Below are 22,470 nucleotides of genomic sequence, written 5' to 3'. Positions count from 1 at the left end.
CATCTTTACTGGATAAAATATATCATCACCTTTCTTTTTATGACCATATGTATAAAGTAATGCAGGCCCGAAGTAAAGATCCACTTTAGGGCAGAATGCTTTATAATTTTCATTTTTAAAAATGCATTAATAGAGAGTGCACTTCTTTGCCTCTTAGCTAATGGTAGAAATATCTAACAGTTTGGCTTATGACATTTAGGGAACGTCTCTGACTTACCCAACAATTAAAAGGGTCCAGTACCTTTTTATAATAGTCCATATATAACCTTTTTCTAAGATTTTCCACATTGAACCTTTTATTCTCCAACTCAGGTATCCACATTTTACAGTTTGGAGGCATTGTTACTTTCCTTTTAATTTCATCTAAACCTTCACCCTGGTGTTGCCAGACTAATTTTTCTAATTCTCTGAATCTGTTAATGAATAGTTTAATATATGGCAGTAAATCAATACTTTAACAGAGATTGACAGACAACAGAAAAACAAATTGTGGTTTCCTTGACACTTCAGTTATTCTGATTGTTATGTTCTGCTTTGATTAAAGTCATTGGTTGATGAAGTAAAAAAAAGTTTTCTTGGAGTAACCACTTTCATAGTTTTTTAAAATTTTTCTTGGAGTATTTATTTCATTGTATCTTTTGATGGTAGCTTAGCTGGGAGTACAGTTTTAGGATGACAATTACTATCTCTCAGCTCTTTGGAGATATTTCATTTTACTGTCTTTTGGCAACCATCTTGCTGCTGTTGACAGTTTTGCTTTCTGTCTAGTTAATAGAAGTTAATTTTTGTTTATTAATTATTAATTATGCAACTAGTGCCAGCTCAGTTAAATATTTATTGATATCATATTAAATTTGAGTTTATACTAAATTACTACTACATTTCTAGGCAACCCAAGGTGACTCTGATATACCATCCTTGCTATTAGGATATTCCTGCAATAAAGTCTAATAATGGAGACAGATCCACAAACAGATACAATCTATGCAAATGGGAAGCATTATGATTGAGATTTGTTCATTGCGTTGAGATAGATTTTGGAAGGGGTACATCACTTGGTAGGTGGAGATAGTCAGACCATGTTACCTGGAAAAGGAATAAGGGAGTTGGGTACTGTGAGCAAAAAGCCACGAGTATGTAGAAAATTGTAATGTTTGTTGAACTACAATACGTTCCCAATGACATGATGATAACATAAAAAGTAATAGGTATGTGACATAAGTCTTATATGCAGGGACCCAAGTCATAGGGGGACAGATGCTAATGACCTTAGAGAAGAAGGTACATATTTGAGAAATATTTAGCTTACAAAATTGTCATACTTACTAATTGGACGTAGCAACTGAAGGAGACAGAGGAATCTGGAGTCCTAAGCTTCAGCTTGAGCACTATATAAATCTTCTAGAAGACATCTTCCAATTTAGTGGGTTGATGGCAGTCACAGTTTGTTAGCTCTTTAAAGACAGGAGATACATCTTTGGGTGTACCCTTCAAGAGCACAACACCCTGAAGATAACAGATGTTTTTAAACACTCATTGAACATATACACCATGAAAGAAATTTAAAAACAGCTCTCTACCTGGGATACTGATGCTTTTTATTAGATGGCTGAATATCAGCCTGTGGATTAAAACAAAATTTTAAGGCTCCTCCACAACAAGCTGACTGAATGGACCCCACTCCTGGCCAAGGGGATATCCTAAAACTAAATTGCCTACCCCGAGGACGGAGGTCAGACAAGCCCTCTCCCCTCTTGGAGATATTCTTTGTAACTCATTAAGAGGCCTAAGGCTATGCAAGACAAACCTGCAGGTCCTCAAGTCACACAGCAAATGTATGTCCGGTGGCTTGTCTCTGATTAACAGACCTCCTTATCATAAAACATTGCAAGCCTTTACGGAAAGCTTCATGTCTTCAACCAATTACAAGTCAAAGAATCTTTAAACCCACCTATAACCTGTAAGCCCCTCACTTTGAGATGGCCCACCTTTTTGGGCCAAAGCAATGTATGCCTTCCTGGTATTATGACTTTACCTGTAAACCCTATCTCCCTGAAATGTATAAAACCAAACTGTAACCCAGCCACAGTGAGTCCACTTGCTCAAGGCTTCTTGGATGTGGCTCTGGGTCACAGTCCTCAAAATTGGCTCAGAATAAACCTCTTTAAAATTATTTTACAGAGTTTGGCTTCTTTTCCATTGACAAGCCTATAAATTAAAACTGTGGAAATAACAGTGAAGAAATTGTTTATTCAATGCATCTGGAGGGAATGAGAAATTGCATATATACAGCCCCTCATGAATACAATATTCTAGGATTGACTAAACATAGGATTTATGATCATAAAACTAAGAATTCATGACCAACATCCTGATTACAAAGAATTTTGTTCCCATTAAAGCTTGCTACTTCACATTTTGAAATGTTTGATAATAAAGTATTTTGATGATTTGGGGCAGATGTTTAAATACTGTCTAACTAGAAATGAAAAATATAATAGCAGCATGGGCAAAAATTATAATAATTTCTTGCACATTGAACTTTCATATATATATATATATATATATATATATATAAACTTATTTATTCTAGAAGTTGTTTTGTAGGTTCTGTAAGAATTTCTACATAAACAATCATGCCCATCTATAAAAAACAAGTTTCAGTACTTTTTTCCAAAATATGTTTTTCCTTTCTCTTGCCTTATTACACTGCTAGAGTAGAAAGAATATTTATACAATATGCTCAAAATTTTACCAATAAATATTTCTCTATAGACCAAAATTGGTAGTGCTGGAAAATTCCTGGACAGTGATTTTAGAGGTGCATGGCTGTAAAAGAGAAAGTATTTCCTTCTTTTTACTGCTTGACTTAGCAAAATAAACTCATTTTAGTTTTATGAAATGCAGGCAAGAATTCAATTGTAAAGGATCCTTATTTTTACTTTAAACGATTTAATCTTTTGCCTTTACATAACCTTTTAATATTATCTTTTAATAAAGAGAATAGGCTACATAATGGTACTTTTGGCATTGCAAAGAAGCTTTGAAAATATCATTTTCAACCCAATATATATTGGCTGCTAAGTACATGAACAGGAAGTTTGGGTTGGAGAATAATTATATCAGGCTACCAATCAGAAGGCTGAATGTGTTGGTCCTCCTTCTCTCACTGACTTCATTGTTTTTCCAAGTTTATTACTCTATGCCAAGGTCTCTTACCTATGAAAGGAGACTACTTAGGCTAACGCAGAGAGAAAGAGGAGAACAGAAAGGTTTTAGAATTTCATGTACATAACAATAATCTCCACATTTTCCCTAGTATTTAATGATGTATCAAGTCATTGAAAGGTCTTTCTAGATTGGTCATGATGTCAAAATAATAATCAAATATGATAGAAATAAACGTATTAAATAAATCTGAATGTATGTAATTTTCTTATGATAATATTGAAAAATTTTAACCAATAAAAATATTCCTTTCATTTAAAAAAAATAAGTAATTTGTTGTAAGTTTTGTTTATATGCTTTTTTTCAGATTGAGAAGTTCCCCTTCTATTAGTAAATCATTGAGTTTTTATCATGAAAATTTTGTCTTTTGGCACTTATTGAGATGGTTCTATGATTTTTCTCCTTTATTCTGTCAATAAGGTGAATTTGATATTTGATATTAGCAAACCCAACCTTGCATTCTTGGGATAAACCCTACTTAGTCATGATGTGTTATATTTATGTAATATTACTGTCAATTTGCTACTGTTTTTGCATCTATTCTCATTACAGATATTTTCCTGCAATTTTCTTTTCTTGCAATATCTTTTTAAGATTGTGACATCTCATCATTGTATTAACCTTTTGTAAAATGAGCTGCAAAATGTCCTATTCCTCCATATTCTAAGAGAATTTCTTTAGAATATTTTTATTCTAATGAATTTCTTTCTTAATTTTGAATAGAATTTACCAGTGAAGCCATGTGAGCAAGAATTTTCTTTGTGAGAAGATTTTTAATTAAAAATTCAATTTTTAAATAGGTATAGGGAAATCAGAATTGTCTGAGTCAGTTTTAATGTATTTTTTTAAATTAACTTTTTTATTGTGAGATACCTGTAGCAGTTGTAAACAAAAAAAAAATAGAGAGAGATACCATATACTCTTTCCTCATTTTCCCTAATGGTAACATCTTGCAAAACTCTAGTATAGTATCACAATCAGAATACTGACAATGATACAATCAAGATACAAAACATTGCATCACAACAAGGATTTCTCTTGTAGCCCTTTGAAAGACACACTCACATTCCATCTACTACTACACCCTCCTGAATCACTGGCAAACACTAATGTGTACTTCCTTTCTATAATTTCATCATTCCAAGAATGTTATATAAGTGGAGTCACACAGTAGGTTATCTTTGGGCTTGTTCTCTTTTCACTCAGCATAAATTTCTGGAGATTTACCCAATGGTGTATTAATAATTCATTTCATTTTATTTCTGAGTGGTATTTCATAGTATCGATACATCACAGTTCATTTAATATTAAATTCACCCATTTCAGAGTATTTGGATTGTTTCCTATTTTTTGATTATTACAAGTAAAGTTGCTATAAACACACATGGAAATTTTTTTGTGACTTACATTTTTGTTTCTCTTCAGTAAGTGCTCAGCAGTGCAACTGCTGGGTCATGTGTTCATTGCATTTCTAGTCTTTTAAAGAAACTATCAAACCATTTTCCATAATATTTGTGTCATTTGGTATTTCCACTAGCAATGTATAGATGATCCAATTTCTCTGCATCCTTGCCTGTTTTTAATGTTGTCACTATTTTTAATTTTAGCCATTTCTATAGGTATATAGCAATTTTTCATTTTGGTTTAAATTTGATTATAGTTATGAACATCTTTTCATGTGCATATTTGCTGTTATTTTCTTCAGTGAAATATCTTTTCGTGTCTTTTTCTCATATTCTAATTAGAATTTGTTTTTGCTGCTATTGTCTATATATATTCTAAATGGTAGCCTTTTGTCAGATATGTGGTTTGCAAATATTTTCTGCCACTATGTAGCTTGTCTCTCCATTATTTTAACACAGATTTTTACAGAGTAAAAGTTTTTAATTTTGATGAAGTTCAGTTTTTCCATTTTTCTTTTTATAGATGGTGTTTTGGTATCAAGTCTAAGAACTCTTTGCCTAGCTTCAGATTCTGAACATTTTCTTCTATGTAATTTTATCTAAGTTAATAGTTTTGCACTTTATATTTAATCCATGATCCATTTTGAGTTAATTTTTATATAAGTTGTGAAGTTCAAGTTCAGATTTTGGGCTTTTTTAAAAAAATAATGAATTGAGATTTTAAAAAAATACCAGTTACAACTAATGGTTATGTAGTGCTATAAAATGTAACCAATGGTATTAAAGACTTTGTGTTTTCAGATATTGAATTCTTTCAATGGCAAATTTAAATATACTATAATGTTTATTTTTACAATTTTTAAGTATTCCAAAAGCAGATTAAAATAACTTTTATTTGTTTGGTGATGACATAAATAGCCAAGTTATTATTTGGCTTCTAAATTCATGGTATGACACTCAGAAATAATTACTCCATTACCCTGAAGCAGTGCTGAAAGCTACTGATGAAAAGATTGGGGGCATATCCTAATTTGAGTCTGTGCCTTGCTACCTGCTAGGGTTCATTTCTGAGTTGGTATAACCAGAGCGTAGCTTAGGGCAAACTGCCAAGGGTGTGTCTAGTACCTGGTGGTTACCAGGATGAGAATCCAGGCAAAAGGTACAGACGGGTTCTCTAGTTTGATCCAATAGCAACACCACCCTGGAAACTTCTTTTAGGTCTCAGAGAAAGGGAGAACCATAATCCCTCTGACTCATCATTTTTTTATTTATTTGGCTAGGTGGTTTTGCTTTTCTTAATGTGATTTTTATATCCTCTGTGGTAGTATGTTTGTTCTTATTTTATGGACACTGTGAATGAATGATATTTACTTCTCTTATTTGTTTACATATTTGTTTTTAGATAGTTTTGAGCAAAACTTGGAGCTCATACTTATCAAATATGTAAGGTTGTATGTTTTGTATTTCATAGGTCATATCTAACTCATGGCTTTACGATTTCTATAATTTTGGATTTTTTGTTTTGTTTTGTTTTTGTTTTTGAGACAAAGGCTCATTCTGTTGCCCTGGGTAGAGTTCAGTGGCATCATGATAGCTCACTGCAATTCCTGGGATCAAGCGATCCTCCTGCCTCAACCTCCCGAGTAGCTGGGACTACAGGCACACACCACCACGTCCAGCTAATTTTTTCTATTTTTAGTAGAGACTGTGTGTGCGTGGGGGTCTCACTCTTGCTCAGGCTGGTCTTGAACTCCTGACCTCAAGGGATCCTCCAGCCTTGGCCTCCCAGAGTGCTAGGATTACAGACAGGTGTGAGCCACCATGCCTGGCCTGACCTTGCTTTCTTCTTTTCTAATTTTCGTAACTGTTCCTTTTGTATCTGTGTCATAATTTTATAAGTATTTTAAATTTGTGTATGCACAAATGTGTATGTTTAATGAAAGGTAGCATATAAAATATATAAAGGTACTCAAAAATAAAATTTTTTGTTCACTGTAGTCTTGATGATCTGCTTGCAGTTCCTTAAACATATGATGACCTTTTTGGAATCATGACTTTGCCAGGCTATTATTTAACCCCAGTATTTCCCTAAAACACTCTTTTCTTCTTTTTCCTTTAGAGGTCTGATAAACTGCCTATAATTCAAGATTTAAATGACACCACCCTTGAGAAACTTCTCATGCCCTCTCCTGATAAGCATTTCCTCTGTGCTTCCTTGTACTCATATTTTAGTGATTTATCTCCATTTTAGTGATTATTTTATTTCCATATTTATTTATATCCATCTGTAGCACTAGGCTGTGAGTCCATGGACAGAGGGGAAAGAAGTTAATCTTTCTACATCCAGTGTCCACTTAGTAAATAGGGATTTGGTAAATGTTTATATCGAAGAACTAAAAAAACAACCAGATTAAGTATAAATTACACAATGCATTAAACCCATAATCTTGATGGAAGACTTTTGCTTGTTGATTTACTGAATGTTTATTATTTTCTAGGCTCTGTGCTAATCACTAGTAACAAGAATGAGGGAAAATGAGAAGTGATTTTTACGAGTAGACAGTCAATCAGCACAACATTAGACTGCAACATCAGTTGTATTTTCACTGGGAACATTCTACAAAGGAAATTGTTTCTGGAGTCAAAAGAGAATTCTTGCACTTAAAACTATAGTATTAAAGCGACTTGCTGTGCAAAATAGTTTTGCTGCAGACAGTGTGGTAACGTGGAACAATCTAAAACTTGGATCTAGAGTAGCTGAGTTTGAGTCCCTGTTCCAACACTTAGTAGCTATGTGACCTAGAGAAAAATCTGCTATTCTCCTCTGTATTTCAGTTTTCTCATTTATAAAGTGAGGGCAATGATTCTGCACATAAGATTGTTATAAGGATGAAGTGAAATCACACACATAAACACAAACTTGTATAAATCATAATGTATAATACTTGTGCATATTTTTATTATTGCTTTATAATATTTTGATGGAAAACAAAATCATCAAATTTGCAGTTGGCTGTGATTTTAGTTTTTCTAAAAGCTTTGTGAATTCAGTGCAAGTCGATTTACCCAAAATGTAAACTAAAGATGACTGCACGGTGTAGCCTGTATTCTAGGATGTTGTTTAATTTGATCCAGTTCTAGGATATAGACTTAATAATGTAAGAAGAGGAGAAATACTGAGATATAAAAAAAATTCTAAAAGCACTTCAGAGGGGAACTAAAAGACAAAGAAAAATAAAGGCTCATCGAGGAAGTATGTACAAATAATAAATAATGCTCCCCCCAAATCCTACTTTCTGCTCAAAGATGTGTGACACCGTAGCCTGTTCAGAGAGGGCCTCATTGCTAAAAGACCCAATGACACAGCCATCCTCTGGGTAGGTCACTGATGGATGCACGTTATCTACCTTTCCAGACCTTGGGCATTCCCCTTTTTCCTCTTTTCATTTTTATATTTTCATACTGCCTTTACACGTTTCCTAGAAAGCCCTCTTTGGCAATTAGCAAGTCACAAATTCTTAATTCCTTTTTATAGATGAGTAAATGTAAAAATGCTCCAAGAACACAAATGATTTGCAGAAGCCCAAAGAGCTAGTTAATGGCAGAGCCAGGAAGCCTATGCTTTCATCCCTGTGTATGGTTTACCCTGCCACAGCATAAAAACCCTTTTCTACTTTTTCTTATTCTCTCCTCTTTATATTTCCACTACATTTTTTCTGTCTCTTATTCCCTATCTGAGACTTCAGCTTTCCAGCGGGTCCACTCAGCCTGGCCATTGGCACAAAGGACTCAAGGACCCTTGCCTGGAACTGGCTCCAGCGGGCATTTCAATAATGGTTACGATGGGTTGCAAAAGACACATGAATCTCCGAGAGCTGTTTCACAGCAGTGAGAGTTTAGAAAGACAGTTTGGTGACACACATTGACTTACAAGGGGAAAATGCTATTTGCTGAGGGGTAACACTTGGCTTGTGTATCAGGGCCTTCTCTATGAGAAATGCAACTACTGTCTGTAGCAGTTCAGTGGCTGACACCTTGTTTCTCAAAAGTTATTGGGACATCATGGGAGAATTTTAACTATAGCTCTATGATCATCACTTTGTTTTTCACTTGCATACATTTCTGAACTTCCTTAAATCATTATTCTCATTAGGACTGTACACCTGAGATTTCAACATTGAACTGATGCCTATATTTGGTCAGCTAAGCCCAAGAAAACAAGCTTGGACATGGTTCCTGCTAAGAAGAGGATGGCAATAACTCTGATATAAAACAGGGTTCTAAAATACTAGGAATAAGTTGTGTAAAATTATCAACTTAAAAATAGCTTTGCCATCAAAGAAGTGCAAATGAAAACCAAAAAGTATTTAAAGCATTATTTTGGCTAGAATTTGGGCAAGAAGAAAAACAATGTTAATCTGAACAAAGACTTGGAGCCATAGAAGTTGTCCCCAACTGTCTCAAATAAAGACAGTGAAAAGCTATCAGGTTATTCAGCCTTGAAAAGGAATGAAATCCTGACACAAGCTATGCCATGGATGAACCTTGAATACATTATGCTGAGTGAAATGAGGTCAACACATAAAAGGAAAAATATTGTATAATTCCAGTGATAGGAGCTATCTAGAATAGCACATTCAGAGATAGAAAGTAGACTAGAGGTTCCCAGGGGCTGAGGGAAAGAGTAATTGGGAGTGACTATTTGATGGGTACTGAGTTTCTGTTTGGGGTCATGAACAAGCTCTGGAAATGAACAAACTCTGGAAATGGGCAGTCCTCAACACGGGGACTGGAGAACCAGGCTTGGTGACCATGCAGTCAGGAATTCCAGCTGATACCATGTGGTAGAATAATAAATGCAGAATGTCTGTCTCACCCTTGCCACTGTCACTCAGCTGGCATTGCTGACACCATTTGAACTAGGCCAACCTTGATCCACAACTGGCCCCACTGCTACAACTTCCTGACTTCCTCAATCTTATTATAACATCCTTCATCATCAAAGATAATTCTCCATGCTCACTGCTTTATATTCTACACACCTGATTCAAAGTGTTGGGTCAGTGCATCTGAAAGGAAGAATCTTGTCTATAGCTACATTTTGGCTGCAGAAGAGGCTAGGAAAGAACATAAGGAATAATCTCAGTTGCTTCAATAGCTGTTTCTCCAACAAGCCTAACAATTTAGCTCAATGCTCTGCTCCAGGGTCTCTCACAAGGCTGCAGGCAAAATTCAACGGGGAAGGAATCTACTTGCAAGCTCATTCGATGGTTGTTGGTGGAACTCAATTCCTTGAGGGTTGCTGGACTGAGGGACTCAGTTCCTCACTGGCTGCTGGCCAGAGGCCACCCTCAGTTCCTTACCACATAGGGGTCATTATTACCAATGTGAATAATAACATTAAAATAATAATAATAACCCTTTCCATACTCTCTGACTGCAACCAACTAAAACTTTCTTTCTTTTTCACACACACATCATTATCTTATAAAAAGTTAAGAGCATTCCCAAAGCTTATACAAAAGCAGAAAGACGCTAAGAAGTATCTCAGTCATAGAGTACCTGGATAAGAACATAATTTAACCAGTTTAATGAAAAATGTAGAGAAGTTAAAAATAACTAATGAAAAAAGCAGGCTTGGTGGCATACCTGAGCCTGTTAAATGTCACATAAGTAGCATCCCCTCAAAGTTAGTAAGTTACAGGTGTAGGCCTGGAAACAGTATTGTAAAATCAAAGTCTGCTCTAAATCAAAGTCTAGTTCAGACTTAGAGCAGTTCAAAGTCTGCTCTAAATGGGAGCTCAGCTCAAAAGGAAGCTTTGTGGGGCTTTGGTTTGACATCTTATGATCAAAGAATGGTTTCTTCACTTAGGATAATGGTATCCGGTTTCATCCAGATTGTTGCAAAAGGCACTTGAAACTTTTTTGGGCTGAGTAGTATTCCATGATACACATATACCACATTTTGTTAATCCACTCCTGAATTTGATGGGCACCTGGTTTAAAGAATGAAAAAACAACCACCACATGTACTCGCTATTAAACTAGAACTGATTATCACACATGTGCACAGAGGAAAGTAAAACTTCGTGGAAATCAAGCAGGGGGAAGAGGGAGGAGGGGATGGGTGAAAACCTACCTAATGGATACAATGAACACTATCTGGGTGATGGGCATACTTAGAACCATGACTCAAGCATTACAAAAAGAAGCCGTGTAACCCAACTCAAAATGGCTTAAACAACGAGGAAATTTCAATGATCATATAACAAGAACCCCAACAAAGTGTGGAGTTATTAGCAATTATTAATCTACCAGCTCAATGACATAATTCAAAGACAAGGTTTTATTCTTTTTATCTTTCTGCTTTCATTCAGTATATTATCCTTACCTTCATAACCACAGCTTGCCTGCAGCAGTACCAGATAGAATACCCAGGTGCTGACATCCAGATGAAGGAATGAGGAAATATTTTCCAGAAATTTCCCAACATACCTCTTCTCTTGTCTCATTGGGAAAAAGGGAGGGGGAGCTTACCTACTTACCTCCAAATCAACCAACTGGCAAGGAAGATGAAATTATTATGAGTGACTTAGAATGATAGGGATTTATCCATGAGATAGAGTTAGAATCTTCTTTTCTATAGATGGATAGGGAAACAAAATTTGAGTTCTAAAAGCTAGGAAGAGAAGAGATATTTTGTGGGCAACCAACAGTGTTTGCTCTACCACCATCCACTAAGCCGACGGTTGCTACAGGCAATGTGACTGCAGTGTTGACAAAGCATCTGTTTACTTTTAAGAAGCTGGGAATGTGGATGTTTATGCAAGATCTCCCAATTTTTAAATGTTAGCAATACATTCAAAACATTTAAAAATACTACATGGCCAACATCATTCAGACCAATAAAATACATCTGTGGTCCAAACATGGCCTACAGGTCACCAGTTGTTTAGGCTATTAATTTATTTAACTAAAATTTCCTCTATTTAGAAAGTGAAGTCCACTTTAGCCATAACAGTAATTAAATTACATAAATATATATTAATATAACATTTTTAATTAATAAAGTTTTACTCAATTGTAGAAAACCTCACATGACATCGGTAATAAGGATTTCAGAAGATAATGTAGGAAATACAAAACAGAGAATGTTTACATAATTTTCTTCTTAACTGAGGACTCTAATTTGACAAATTAATGGTTAAAAGAATCAAGATGTCGCTACACATTTAATAAAAAATGGACCATTTTTCTCTTATTTTTCCCAGGTTTCTGTGATTTTCGTTTGGTTTTGTTTTGTTTTCATTAGAGAGTGAATTACTGTCTATCAAAAGAGCAAAATCAAAGTGTTCAAAAAATTTGAACAAATATCAGTCAACATCATTGTGCAAAAGGAGGGTTGTCTAGGAAAATCATCTTAGAGATTTAAGCTTCAGAGGTATTTCTTTAGAGTCATCTTCTTTCTTATGAGTATGGGTAACAGAAACTTTAAAATCATACAAAGATTCTCAAAGTCTCTCTCGAAAAATTTTGTTTAATATTTTCAAAATATAACACGAATCAGGAAATATTAACCTCCTTGACTGTCAAGAGCAAACACCAGTGAGAAAGTAAATGTATTTCTTTTTTATTCCAATTGTCCAATCTTTCAAGTTGAGCATTTATTCATCAATTCTTACTTAGCTGTTGCTTCATACTTTGAGATTTGAGCCCTAAAAAAGAAAAAAACTCTTAAGTAATCAACTTTTCCCCCAAATTTAGATATTCTATATTATGAAACTTTGATTTAGATATTCTATATTATGAAACTATGAATTCTTTTTATTAAAAAATTAAAAATCAATTATCTGAGGCCACATTTCCTATGTTATAGGTTATTTAATAGAACAACAGTAAAGGAGTGGAAACATGGGAGGGTAGGAATCAAAGGTGAGAAAAATACCACACTGGGGTCCAAATATCCATCTCAGTGATTAGCATAATATGGAGAGGATGGGGGACAAGGAGAGGGTTATGGGATACCGAGTAATTATTCTTTGAGAGATTTCCTCCTATAGAATATTCATTCTTAGTGGATATTTCTGAACAAATGAAGAATATTGGGGTCATCATAGCTTTCTAGCTGAGACATTCCGATCTCCCTCGTCTTGGTCATTGGCCTAACTCAGAAGACATTCATGTTAGCGCCTGTCCCACAATCATACAGATACAGTTCTTAGTAAACGTCTAAGAAGACATGATTCGAACTTCTCTCCTTGATACTAGGAGATTATGATCCAAAATTATAATAATTTGGCCATGGATCTCTTACCTTAGGTGTAGACATTGGCTTATCCTTGAAAACATTAGAGGGAAGTGCTTTTGTGTCTTTATGCTGTATTAGACACAAAAATAATGGTGGGTCATTAGACATACTATGCTTTTCCCATTGTGTCTATACTCACTTTTTTAATGAGATTATTTCTTACGTCCTCCTTCACTCATTAAATTCTACCCAATTTTCAGGATCTAGTTCAAATTCTAACTACTCACTCAATGGATCCTCCTCCTACTTGAACCACTCCAAACCCATTTATTTTCTCCTCATCATGTTTTTTTGTTAGTATCACTTTGGCACAAATAATATTTGAGGGATTAAGTGTTCCATGTGTATGTGACTTGTTTTCTCATTAAAAATGTAAAATTTCTTGGAAAAAAGGAATTTATATTTTAGCTCTTTCTTATTTACCTACAACAAAGTACCAAGCATGAGAAGTATGCTCAGAAACCATTTAATGAGAGGGTGAATTCTACTTTTTTATTTCATAAGCATCTGGCTTTTATTCCAGATTTGCCTATATGTGGTCTAATTTTCATAATCTACCTACTACAGAAAACCATGACTAATAATAGGCCATATTCTACCTATAATAAATAAGAAAGCAAAATACCATTTGTAATAAAATTTTTATGTCCTCTAAATTAAGCATCTAGAAATGATACTTTGAAGGAAAAATTTACCTCATGCAGCAGAACTATTTATCACTTCTCAACAATTATACAACAGTAGAACCACTTTTTCATAATAAAAAATCAATGTCCATATTAATTTAGAGATAGTAGGCTTTGCTTTTTCCGACATCCCCAGACAAATGTACCATAATATCTCAGGTTAACCTCAAGAGCATGTGTCCTAATAAAGAATCCATGAATTTAGAGATAATATTCTCATTGGGCATAAGAGACATTTAAAAAATTACTGGTGACTATCTGATACTTACGAGAAAAGATGAGGATATAGATGTAGGAATCGGTGGTGGTGGAAAATCTGGCTTTGTAATTAGCTAGTAAAAAGATAAAAATGTTTCATTCAAAGACAAGGCCCTGAAAACAGATGTGCTTCAAGAAAAGGCTTAAATCATTTTCGGAAATGGAGAAAGTATGGCCCTACCCATGAGAATATTCTAAACCCATGAGTTCGATTGCTTTCATTTAGGGGCACGTGTACAATTCAGACATAAGTCCAATGCCAACAGATATGTGATGAAGATGGTTACAATGGACTGAATGTTTGTGTCCTCCCCTGCCCCCCCCCCAATTTCATATGTTGAAGCCCCAATTCCCTGTGTGATGGTAATTGGAAGCAGGGCCTTTTGGAGGATATTAGGCAATAAAAAGTGGAGTTCTCATGAGAGGATTAGTGCCCTTATAAGAAGAGACTCGAGAAAAGTCTCTTTTTCTGTGCCATGTGAGGGTATGGCGAGAATGCCACTGTGTATTATACAAGCCATGAAGCTGGCCCTCACCAGACACTGGATTTGCCAGTACCTTGATCTTGGACTTCCCAGCCTCTATAAAAATAAATGTTTGTTGTTTAAGCCACTCAGTCTGTGCTGTTTTTGTTATACAGCCTGAACTGAATGAAACCATGGTCCCTTGTTAAGCAGATTGATACTCTTCTTGTAATGGGTTATCGACTTCCCAGCCCCAATATTCAGGTTTAGGGGTTCAGTTTTAGGATTGCAATGGAGAGGCATACGTTCTCACATTTTATATTTTCAAAAAGTTTTGCAGAATAATTTATATTTTATATTAATATTTATACAGATTTAAATATTCTTCTGAAGGAATAATTGAGCATTGTGGGTTATGTCTTTCCCCAGAATTTTCTTGAGGTTGAACTAGGGTAATATTTAAGAGAAGTTGCTAACTCACAAAATAAGCTGGAGGTTCACTGTCTTCTACTGGCAGATCAGACACAGGGAGCTTCGCCTGACTCATCTAAAAAAAAAAAAAGAAAGAAAGAATATTTCAAAATAATATCATCAGTTTCCTAAATACAACTTTTAAGGAAACTGTCCTTTTAAGGCATGAGAGCTTGGAATTAAACTGACACTGAGAAACCAGATAGGATGTTACAGGCTCAGCTGTTGTATTCTAGAAAGTATTTCCCAGAGCTGTACAAAAAAATTTTCATCAACATTGTTACCAATGTTATTATCATTAACCAATTTCAGCTAAAATCTCTAAACTTATAGGGCATGACAAGGAGTTGTACATATTATATACATTATCATACAAGTATACATATTATTATATCCATTGGGAAATTTGCCAAAGAAATAAGGAATCAACCTACAGTCAGAAAAAGAGAGAGAGACAGACAGACATCTGGTGTCTGTCTTCTTTGTTCTCTTTGCATTTCTTGAATACCAGCAAAGTAGCCTCTGCATTTTAGGGATTCTCTTTTGCATTTAACAGGGAAAGGAGAATTTTTTTAAGGTAGTTGCAAAGCCCACTATCCTTGCTATACACTAACCAGTGGAGTGGATTTATAAACACTGCTCGGTAGAAATGACAGAGAGCTGGTTAGGATATGAGAGTGAGCAATCACAAAGCAGGGCCATGGCAAACACAGTCCAAACTACCGTCACCTCTTGGGGTTGAACAGCCTTCACCACCTGAAGTCTCCTCTTCTGTTTGTGTGGTCTGGTGCCAGCAGTAGATGGTGCCCTGTAATTGAAAATGTGTCATATAAATTGACTTAGCAGATCCTTCAGCAAGGTAGGGAAACTAAGTAAAAGATTACAGCTTCCTTTGCCCATTTTGCCATCCTTGGCAATTGACTGGGTTTTTATCTGCTCCATGAGATATTCTTCAGCTTTGAGTTCCCTGTTAACCACCTTCATTGTCCTGCAACTCAAAATCACCACCAGGAATTTTCTTTTTCTCATTCTCTGCAGAGCCCTGATTCCTAATAATGGTGGTATTGAATCCAAACTTTATCTAAATTATGTCATTTCACTATTGGTTTCCATTGTTCATTTAATATTTATTAAAAACTCATTATGGGAGAGTAAGTTGGTCTTTAAAAATGCTAAACTGATACTGTTGGATCAAGATCATGTTTGTAAGACAAACAGATAAAGGTGAAAATCAAGGCTCCATCATTTACTTTGCAAGGCTGAAAAAAATGTTTAACTTCTGAGCTAATTTCCACATCAGTCAAAATGTGAAGTCCCTAATCTTACAGTACTATGTTAGGATTAATCTAAAACCTTTGCATCTATAAAATGGAAACAACAGTAACTACCTCATAAAGTTCTTGTGAAGATGAAAAGAGACAACAGATTAAAAGGGTTTAGCCCAGTGTTTGTCATATAATTAGTGATCCATAAATGCTATTGCATTCTTATAATATTTGTAAAAATATTTCATAATGAAAGTTAATATCACTCTTATTCTTGATTATAAATACAGTGACTAACAGTAGAAAAAGATACATTTCTTGCTGTGAAAGATTTTGCAGTATAAGGAATATCCAGCCTTTGGTCCAAGAAGACTAAGATCAGTGTATTTCCAAATATTTGGAGTAAACAAAAATTAAATTTGAAAGGTTAGGTCATACCCTTAAATTTAAAGTAAAACAGGGGTCAAACAGGCCCCAAAGGAAGATAAAGGCTTACTTCTGAACTTTCTTCTGCTTTCCTCTGGAGCTCTGGTGCCGGATTACTATGGCAACCACCACAAAGATGACCACCACTGGGAACAGCACGCCAACCGCAATGGAGAAGTCTGCAACAAAGAGAACAGGGGCCTACAGAGGACGTGAGAATTTCACATCCACCTGTCCCGCTAGTCCTTATTTCTTTATCTAGAGTAAGTGCCATTAACCTTTTCCCTAATGAACATGCATTCCCTGGAAAATCTCTCATAGCCAGTAAAATGAAAGTGTATTTTGATCACTACTATTATATTAATATTTAGTTAGAGAAAATAAAGGAGAAATCTACAGGAAGTATTTGATATAAGTAAATAATGGTACTACTAAGAATTCTTAGAAGGGATGATATTTGTAATAATTGAAAATGAAAGACCAGGAGATTAGAAGAGAATAAATAGCAAGGAGGGCAGAGAGAAGAAGTGAAATATATTTGAAAAGCAGTCTTGGAATAAGACAGGGAAAAAGAAACTGAAGACTTCAAAATATATTCTGGCTAGCAGTAAATAGGAACTGAGACATGAGTAATGGCATTGAGAGAGACATAACCAAGTGTTCCACTGATATTGGTTCTATGTTGGAATTGTTTTCTTTTTTCTAATTCAGGATATTATGGGGGTACAAACATTTTAGTTACATGAAATGCATTTGCCTCGATCAAGCCAGGGCCACAAGTCTGTCCTTCCCCCAATACAATGCACCCCATCTCCATTAGCTGTGGATTTTCCCACCCACCCACTCTACCCCCCCCACCTCACCAGCACCCAGTGAATATTATTACCATATAAGCACCCTAGTGTTGATCAATAAGTACCAGTTTGATGGCGAGTACATGTAGTACATGTTTTTCCATCCTTGTGCTACCTCACTTGGTAGGATGGGCTCGATCTCTACCCAGGATAAGAGGTGATAGATCACTGTTGTTTTTTGTAATTGAGTAGTACTCCATGGTATACATACACCACATTTGATTAATCTACTCATGTCTTGATGGGCATTTGGATTGTTTCCACATCTTTGCAATTGTCAATTGTGCTGCTATAAACATTTGAGTACAAATGTCTTTATTATAGAATGTCTTTTTTTCCTTTGGATAGATGCCTGGTAGTGGGATTGCTGGATCAAATGATATTTCTATTTTTAGTTCTTTGAAGTATCTCCAAATTACTTTCCACAGGGGTTGTACTAATTTGCAGTCCTACCACAAGTGTAAAAGTGTTCCAATCTCCCCATATCCATGCCAGCATTTGTTGTTTTGGGACTTTTTGATATAGGTCACTCTCACTGGAGTTGGGTGATACCTCATTGTAGTTTTGATTTGCATTTCCCTAATGATTAGAGATGTTAAGCACTTTTTTTATATGCTTGCTGGCCATTATTCTGTCTTCTTTTGAAAAGTTTCTGTTCATGTCCTTTGCCCATTTATTAATGGGGTTGTTTGACTTTTTTCTTGTTGATTTTTTGTAAGTTTTATATAGATTCTTATTATCAACCCTTTATTGGATATGTAGAAAGCAAATATTTTCTCCAATTCTGTAGGTTGTCTATTTGCTCTAAGGACAGTATCCTTGGCTGTGCAGAAGGTTTTTAATTTGATCAAGTCCCATTTGTTTATTTTTGTTGCTGTTGTGATTGCTTTATGTTGGAATTATTATGGACAGAAAGAAAGTTATGTGACCTTGTAGATTGGGGAATGGTTTGAACAAATATTCCTGGGTCTATATGGTGTTCTCTCTACTGACTAAGCTAAGTAAGGATTGCAACTTCGATCTTTTGCTATCTCAGGTGCTCATTTTTCTTATAATAATTTGAAACCACAAGAGACCAGAAGGTACAAGTTTGGAGAGCAATGTAAACAGTTACCACTTTCTTATTACAGAGTTCAGCAAACCGACAAGATTAATTTTTGTATAAGTGCAAGAAAAGTTCACAAGTTTGAGCAACTATGCACAGATAGAGGTTGACACATCAGAAGTAGAATTTTAGGTAAGATAATGATTTTAGTTCAAATATTTAATACTTTCTACCCCCCCAAAAAAATTCTTACTCCCCAAAACTCAAAGGAAAATAAAACTGTGAGGTATTGCTGTCAGATACAGTGTAGATATCTTCAGAATGAAACAGTATATGTACTTGTACTAATGTAAGAATTGTAGATATTTTTAGAAGAATGATAGGATAGCAGAGGAAATGAAGGGGGACTTGACAGCATTTCATAAATACCCCTAATTTGAAAGGTTATGGTCTAGAGGTAAAGTTAGAGCATATGACAGATGGGAGTTTAATAACAGGAAGCAGGTTTGCAGTTGGAGAAGGAAATAATTGAAGAGTATGTGCAGCTTCTTCTTTTTCTGGTAATAGTGGTCTCCTAATAGCATATAATACTTTAAAAAAGGGGAGGGGGAGATTAATTTCTACAGATTAGTGAGAGGGCAGGAACCCAGAAAGACAGAAAGGAAAATGATCCTAGACAGAAGTTCAAAGAAATGCATAAAGAAATGAAAGGCAAATGAACCAAGAACGAGCCTAAACTATGTGCTTTGGGTGATAATGAAGTATCCAGGTAGGTTTATGGATTATATCAAAGGTACCACGCTGGTGGGGGATGTTGATAGTGGGGGAGGCTGTGTGTGCATGTGGGAGGGCGTTTATGTGGACTCTACTTTCTGTTCAGTTTTGCGGTGAACCTAACACTGTTCTACAAAATAAAGTCTATTTTCTAAAAAAGCAAATGAAATGGGAAGTTTTAAGATAACCACTAAAAGAATATAAAAGAAATGCATAACCTCCAAGTTAATTAAAAAATACAATAATTAAAATACTCTATAAGTTCATAAGAAAGCAAGAAGGGAGAGAAAAGAAACAGGATCAGGAAATATGAAAAGAAACTATATAACTAGATTTACACCCAAATATCAGTAATTACATTGAATTTAAATTAAATTAGGGCCTCAGTTAAACAAACAAGCAACAAAACAAAACAAAACCAAAGATATGAGATGAAAACTAAAAAATATACTTGCCTACTTGTTTTTAAAGATAAAAGATATTGAAAACATGATACTTCAGAAAGAATAAAAGTAAAAATATGAAAAAATATTATACTAGTACAAACACAGACCAAAAGAAATATGTTACAGATATACTCATCTCTAGGGATTGCAGATTTTAAAAGGCAAGAAGCAGTACTAGAGATACACAAGATCATTTCGTAATGATAAAGTGTTAATTCACTGGGAAGCTATAACAATTCTAAATGTGTATGTACATAATGATATGCTTGCAAAATATTTAAGAACTGATAGAACCAGAAGAAGTAATAACCAAATTCACAATTATATTGGGGGATTTTAACACTCCTGGCAACTAATTGGTACCTTAAGCAAACAAAATATATTACAAAGGCAATATATGTAATCTAAACATTTGTACTCCTCCTAATATGCTGAAATAAAAAATATAAAAAAATATGCTTTCAGGAAAAAAGTTACAAAAAATCAAAGTAAATTTAGGGTACTTGATAAATTGAAACATAGACTATTAAAAAACTCATTATAAGGTGAGGAAACAATATACTGGTATGAAAGTTGTTCAAAGAAATACAAAAATGTTACCGAATATTTTTAAATGTCATTTTAAGTAATAAATAAGAGAATTAACAATGCCAAAAAAACTCATTTTATAATATAGAGAATGACTTTGAAAGACTTTCCCAGAATTCACAAGAAAAATTAAGAAAAGAAGATAATATGGAGGCCATGCAGTAGAGATATTTTGTATGAATAAGTTATATTTCGGAATGAGAAACCAGAAAAGTAGAACAGAATCAATTTTAAAACCTATAATAATAGCAACACTCCTGGAAATGGAGACAGAACCAAATCCTCAATTTGAAAGGCCTCAGAAGTTTACAACATAATAGAAAGATAAGGGAACTCAGGAATAGAGTATATGATTAGTTTTCATTAAGTAATAATTATAAAAGCATCTAAGCAAAAACAAACATAATGATTGTTTTTAGTGTTTTTCAAGGTGTATTTATTTTTATTTTTTTATTTTAGCATATTATGAGGGTACAAATGTTTAGGTTACGTATATTGCCCTTGCCCCTTCCTTCCCCCACAAGTCAGAGCTTCAAGCGTGTCCATCCCCCAGACAGTGCAGATTGCACTCAAAACATAATGATTTTTAAAGGGTTTTATTTAAGATCAACAATTGGCCTTGGTTTTTTTAACATTAAATATCAGCATCCCCTTCAACAGAATTATGAAAGTAAAATTGTGATTTAAAGAAATGCCATCCAATGCAACCTGCTATATTATTCTATGATATATAATATTAATAGAAATAGTCAGCAGCAGAAATAAATTCTCATAAATGCAAAGAAAGTTTAATGTATACACATCCTTCCATAAAGAAGAAATTACTCATAGAAGTGATTTAGCAAATCAATGAATGGGTAAACCAAAAGAAAGAGTTCAGGAAGAAAGATGTCATAGTTTAAAAGGATTTTTAGTGAGCACTGAAACCATTAAAGAGTTTTCTAATTAAAGGTGTTGATTATGTTCATACATCTATCCCCCTACCCTATGCAAATACATGACAAATATGCATGTATGTATATAATAAAATCGTAAAGCACTAGGAAAATTAATAAAGAATTTTTTAAAACTCCACATAAATAGGAAGTTAAGGGATTTATATAGACAGAAACAGAGTAAATTATAGCCTAAAACATCAGAAGTAAATGCTATTCTCTTTTTAGAAAGCCAAAGAATCGGAATTGGGAGCATAGAGTTCATTCAGATCCATCTCATCCCCAGTGTATACAGAACAAGATTGACTCATGCCCCTAGGACATATCTCCAAGAATCTCTCCTAGGAGCAATGGAGGGACGGAGAAGTTTGTAAAACATGACCTACGGAAGGCCACTGAAGAGTCACTGCAGTCGGGAGGGGCCCATCCTTCTTTGCACTGACACCGGAGCTCATGGTCACATACCTGCAGGAGCAATGATCCTGTTAGTTTTCTCACTAGACTGACCACAGACTCCAAGGCCCAGTTCTTCCATAATACAATCCATTCTGAAACCTAAATAACTAATGATTTCCAGGTTATCATCTATCTACATGAGATATGAATCAATCACAGCAATTTCCTCAGCACGATCTCAGAAGAAATTTCTCATTGAACCATGCTACTAGAGGGGCGTTGGACAAATTCAATAATTCTAATCATTTAATGCTGAAAATATTACTTTAGCTTCATCATGCCTTATCTAAAACTACATAAGATTTAGCAAGTGTGGGGAAACATATCTTCAAAACTTACAGCATGTCCTTTGCACTTAGATGAGCAATTGGTTGATTTGTAGGCTGTCTCGACATCCACACATTCTGCATTGATGCAAACCTGAAAGTTGTTGGAAAAACATGTAGCTGATATTAATGTCCAATGGCTTCAGCTCTGCGAATGCTTGACTCTTTGGAATTTAATCTCATACTATTAGTCACTGTGATTGTTATCAAACTCGCCTTTTTATTAGGGAAATCAAGGTTTTTTTGCAAACAGAAGATAGAATCTGATAAATTTTATAATAAAATATTTAGAAAGCATTCTTTAAAGATTTCTTTCCTTTAGTTCATTTCTCATGGATCATGCATTGAATCCACCACTTCAGTCTAACACTTAAGACTAATACTTAGCACTGAATTAAGCATTGCACATAATATCAGATGGCCATGCCAAATAAATATATTATGGAAAATACATGCTATCACATCATGTGCAATATTAAAATAATTATAATTTATGTAAAAATAAATAGCATTGCTATTTTTCTCTTTATTATCATC

At 34.6% G+C, this 22,470-nt stretch overlaps 1 protein-coding gene across 1 annotated transcript in view; it reads right to left on the bottom strand.

The window, feature by feature from the left end:
• Positions 1–1,401: 1,401 nt before the first annotated feature.
• The window catches only part of ADAM28 (ADAM metallopeptidase domain 28), a 182,554-nt gene continuing 161,485 nt past the window's right edge, over positions 1,402–22,470 (bottom strand). The window contains exons 18-25 of the mRNA XM_075997248.1: positions 21,947–22,027; positions 21,538–21,616; positions 16,580–16,688; positions 15,542–15,626; positions 14,829–14,894; positions 13,895–13,957; positions 12,946–13,008; positions 1,402–1,506 (exon numbers count right to left, since the gene is read on the bottom strand). Coding sequence (XP_075853363.1) covers positions 1,402–1,506; positions 12,946–13,008; positions 13,895–13,957; positions 14,829–14,894; positions 15,542–15,626; positions 16,580–16,688; positions 21,538–21,616; positions 21,947–22,027 — 651 coding nt within the window. The remainder of the gene's footprint in view (positions 1,507–12,945; positions 13,009–13,894; positions 13,958–14,828; positions 14,895–15,541; positions 15,627–16,579; positions 16,689–21,537; positions 21,617–21,946; positions 22,028–22,470) is intronic.

The sequence above is a fragment of the Microcebus murinus genome, chromosome 24 (genome assembly GCF_040939455.1).
Source record: "Microcebus murinus isolate Inina chromosome 24, M.murinus_Inina_mat1.0, whole genome shotgun sequence".
Lineage (NCBI taxonomy): Eukaryota > Metazoa > Chordata > Mammalia > Primates > Cheirogaleidae > Microcebus > Microcebus murinus.
The sequence above is the reverse complement of the archived record's forward strand: the minus strand, read 5'-3'. Positions and strand labels throughout refer to the sequence as shown.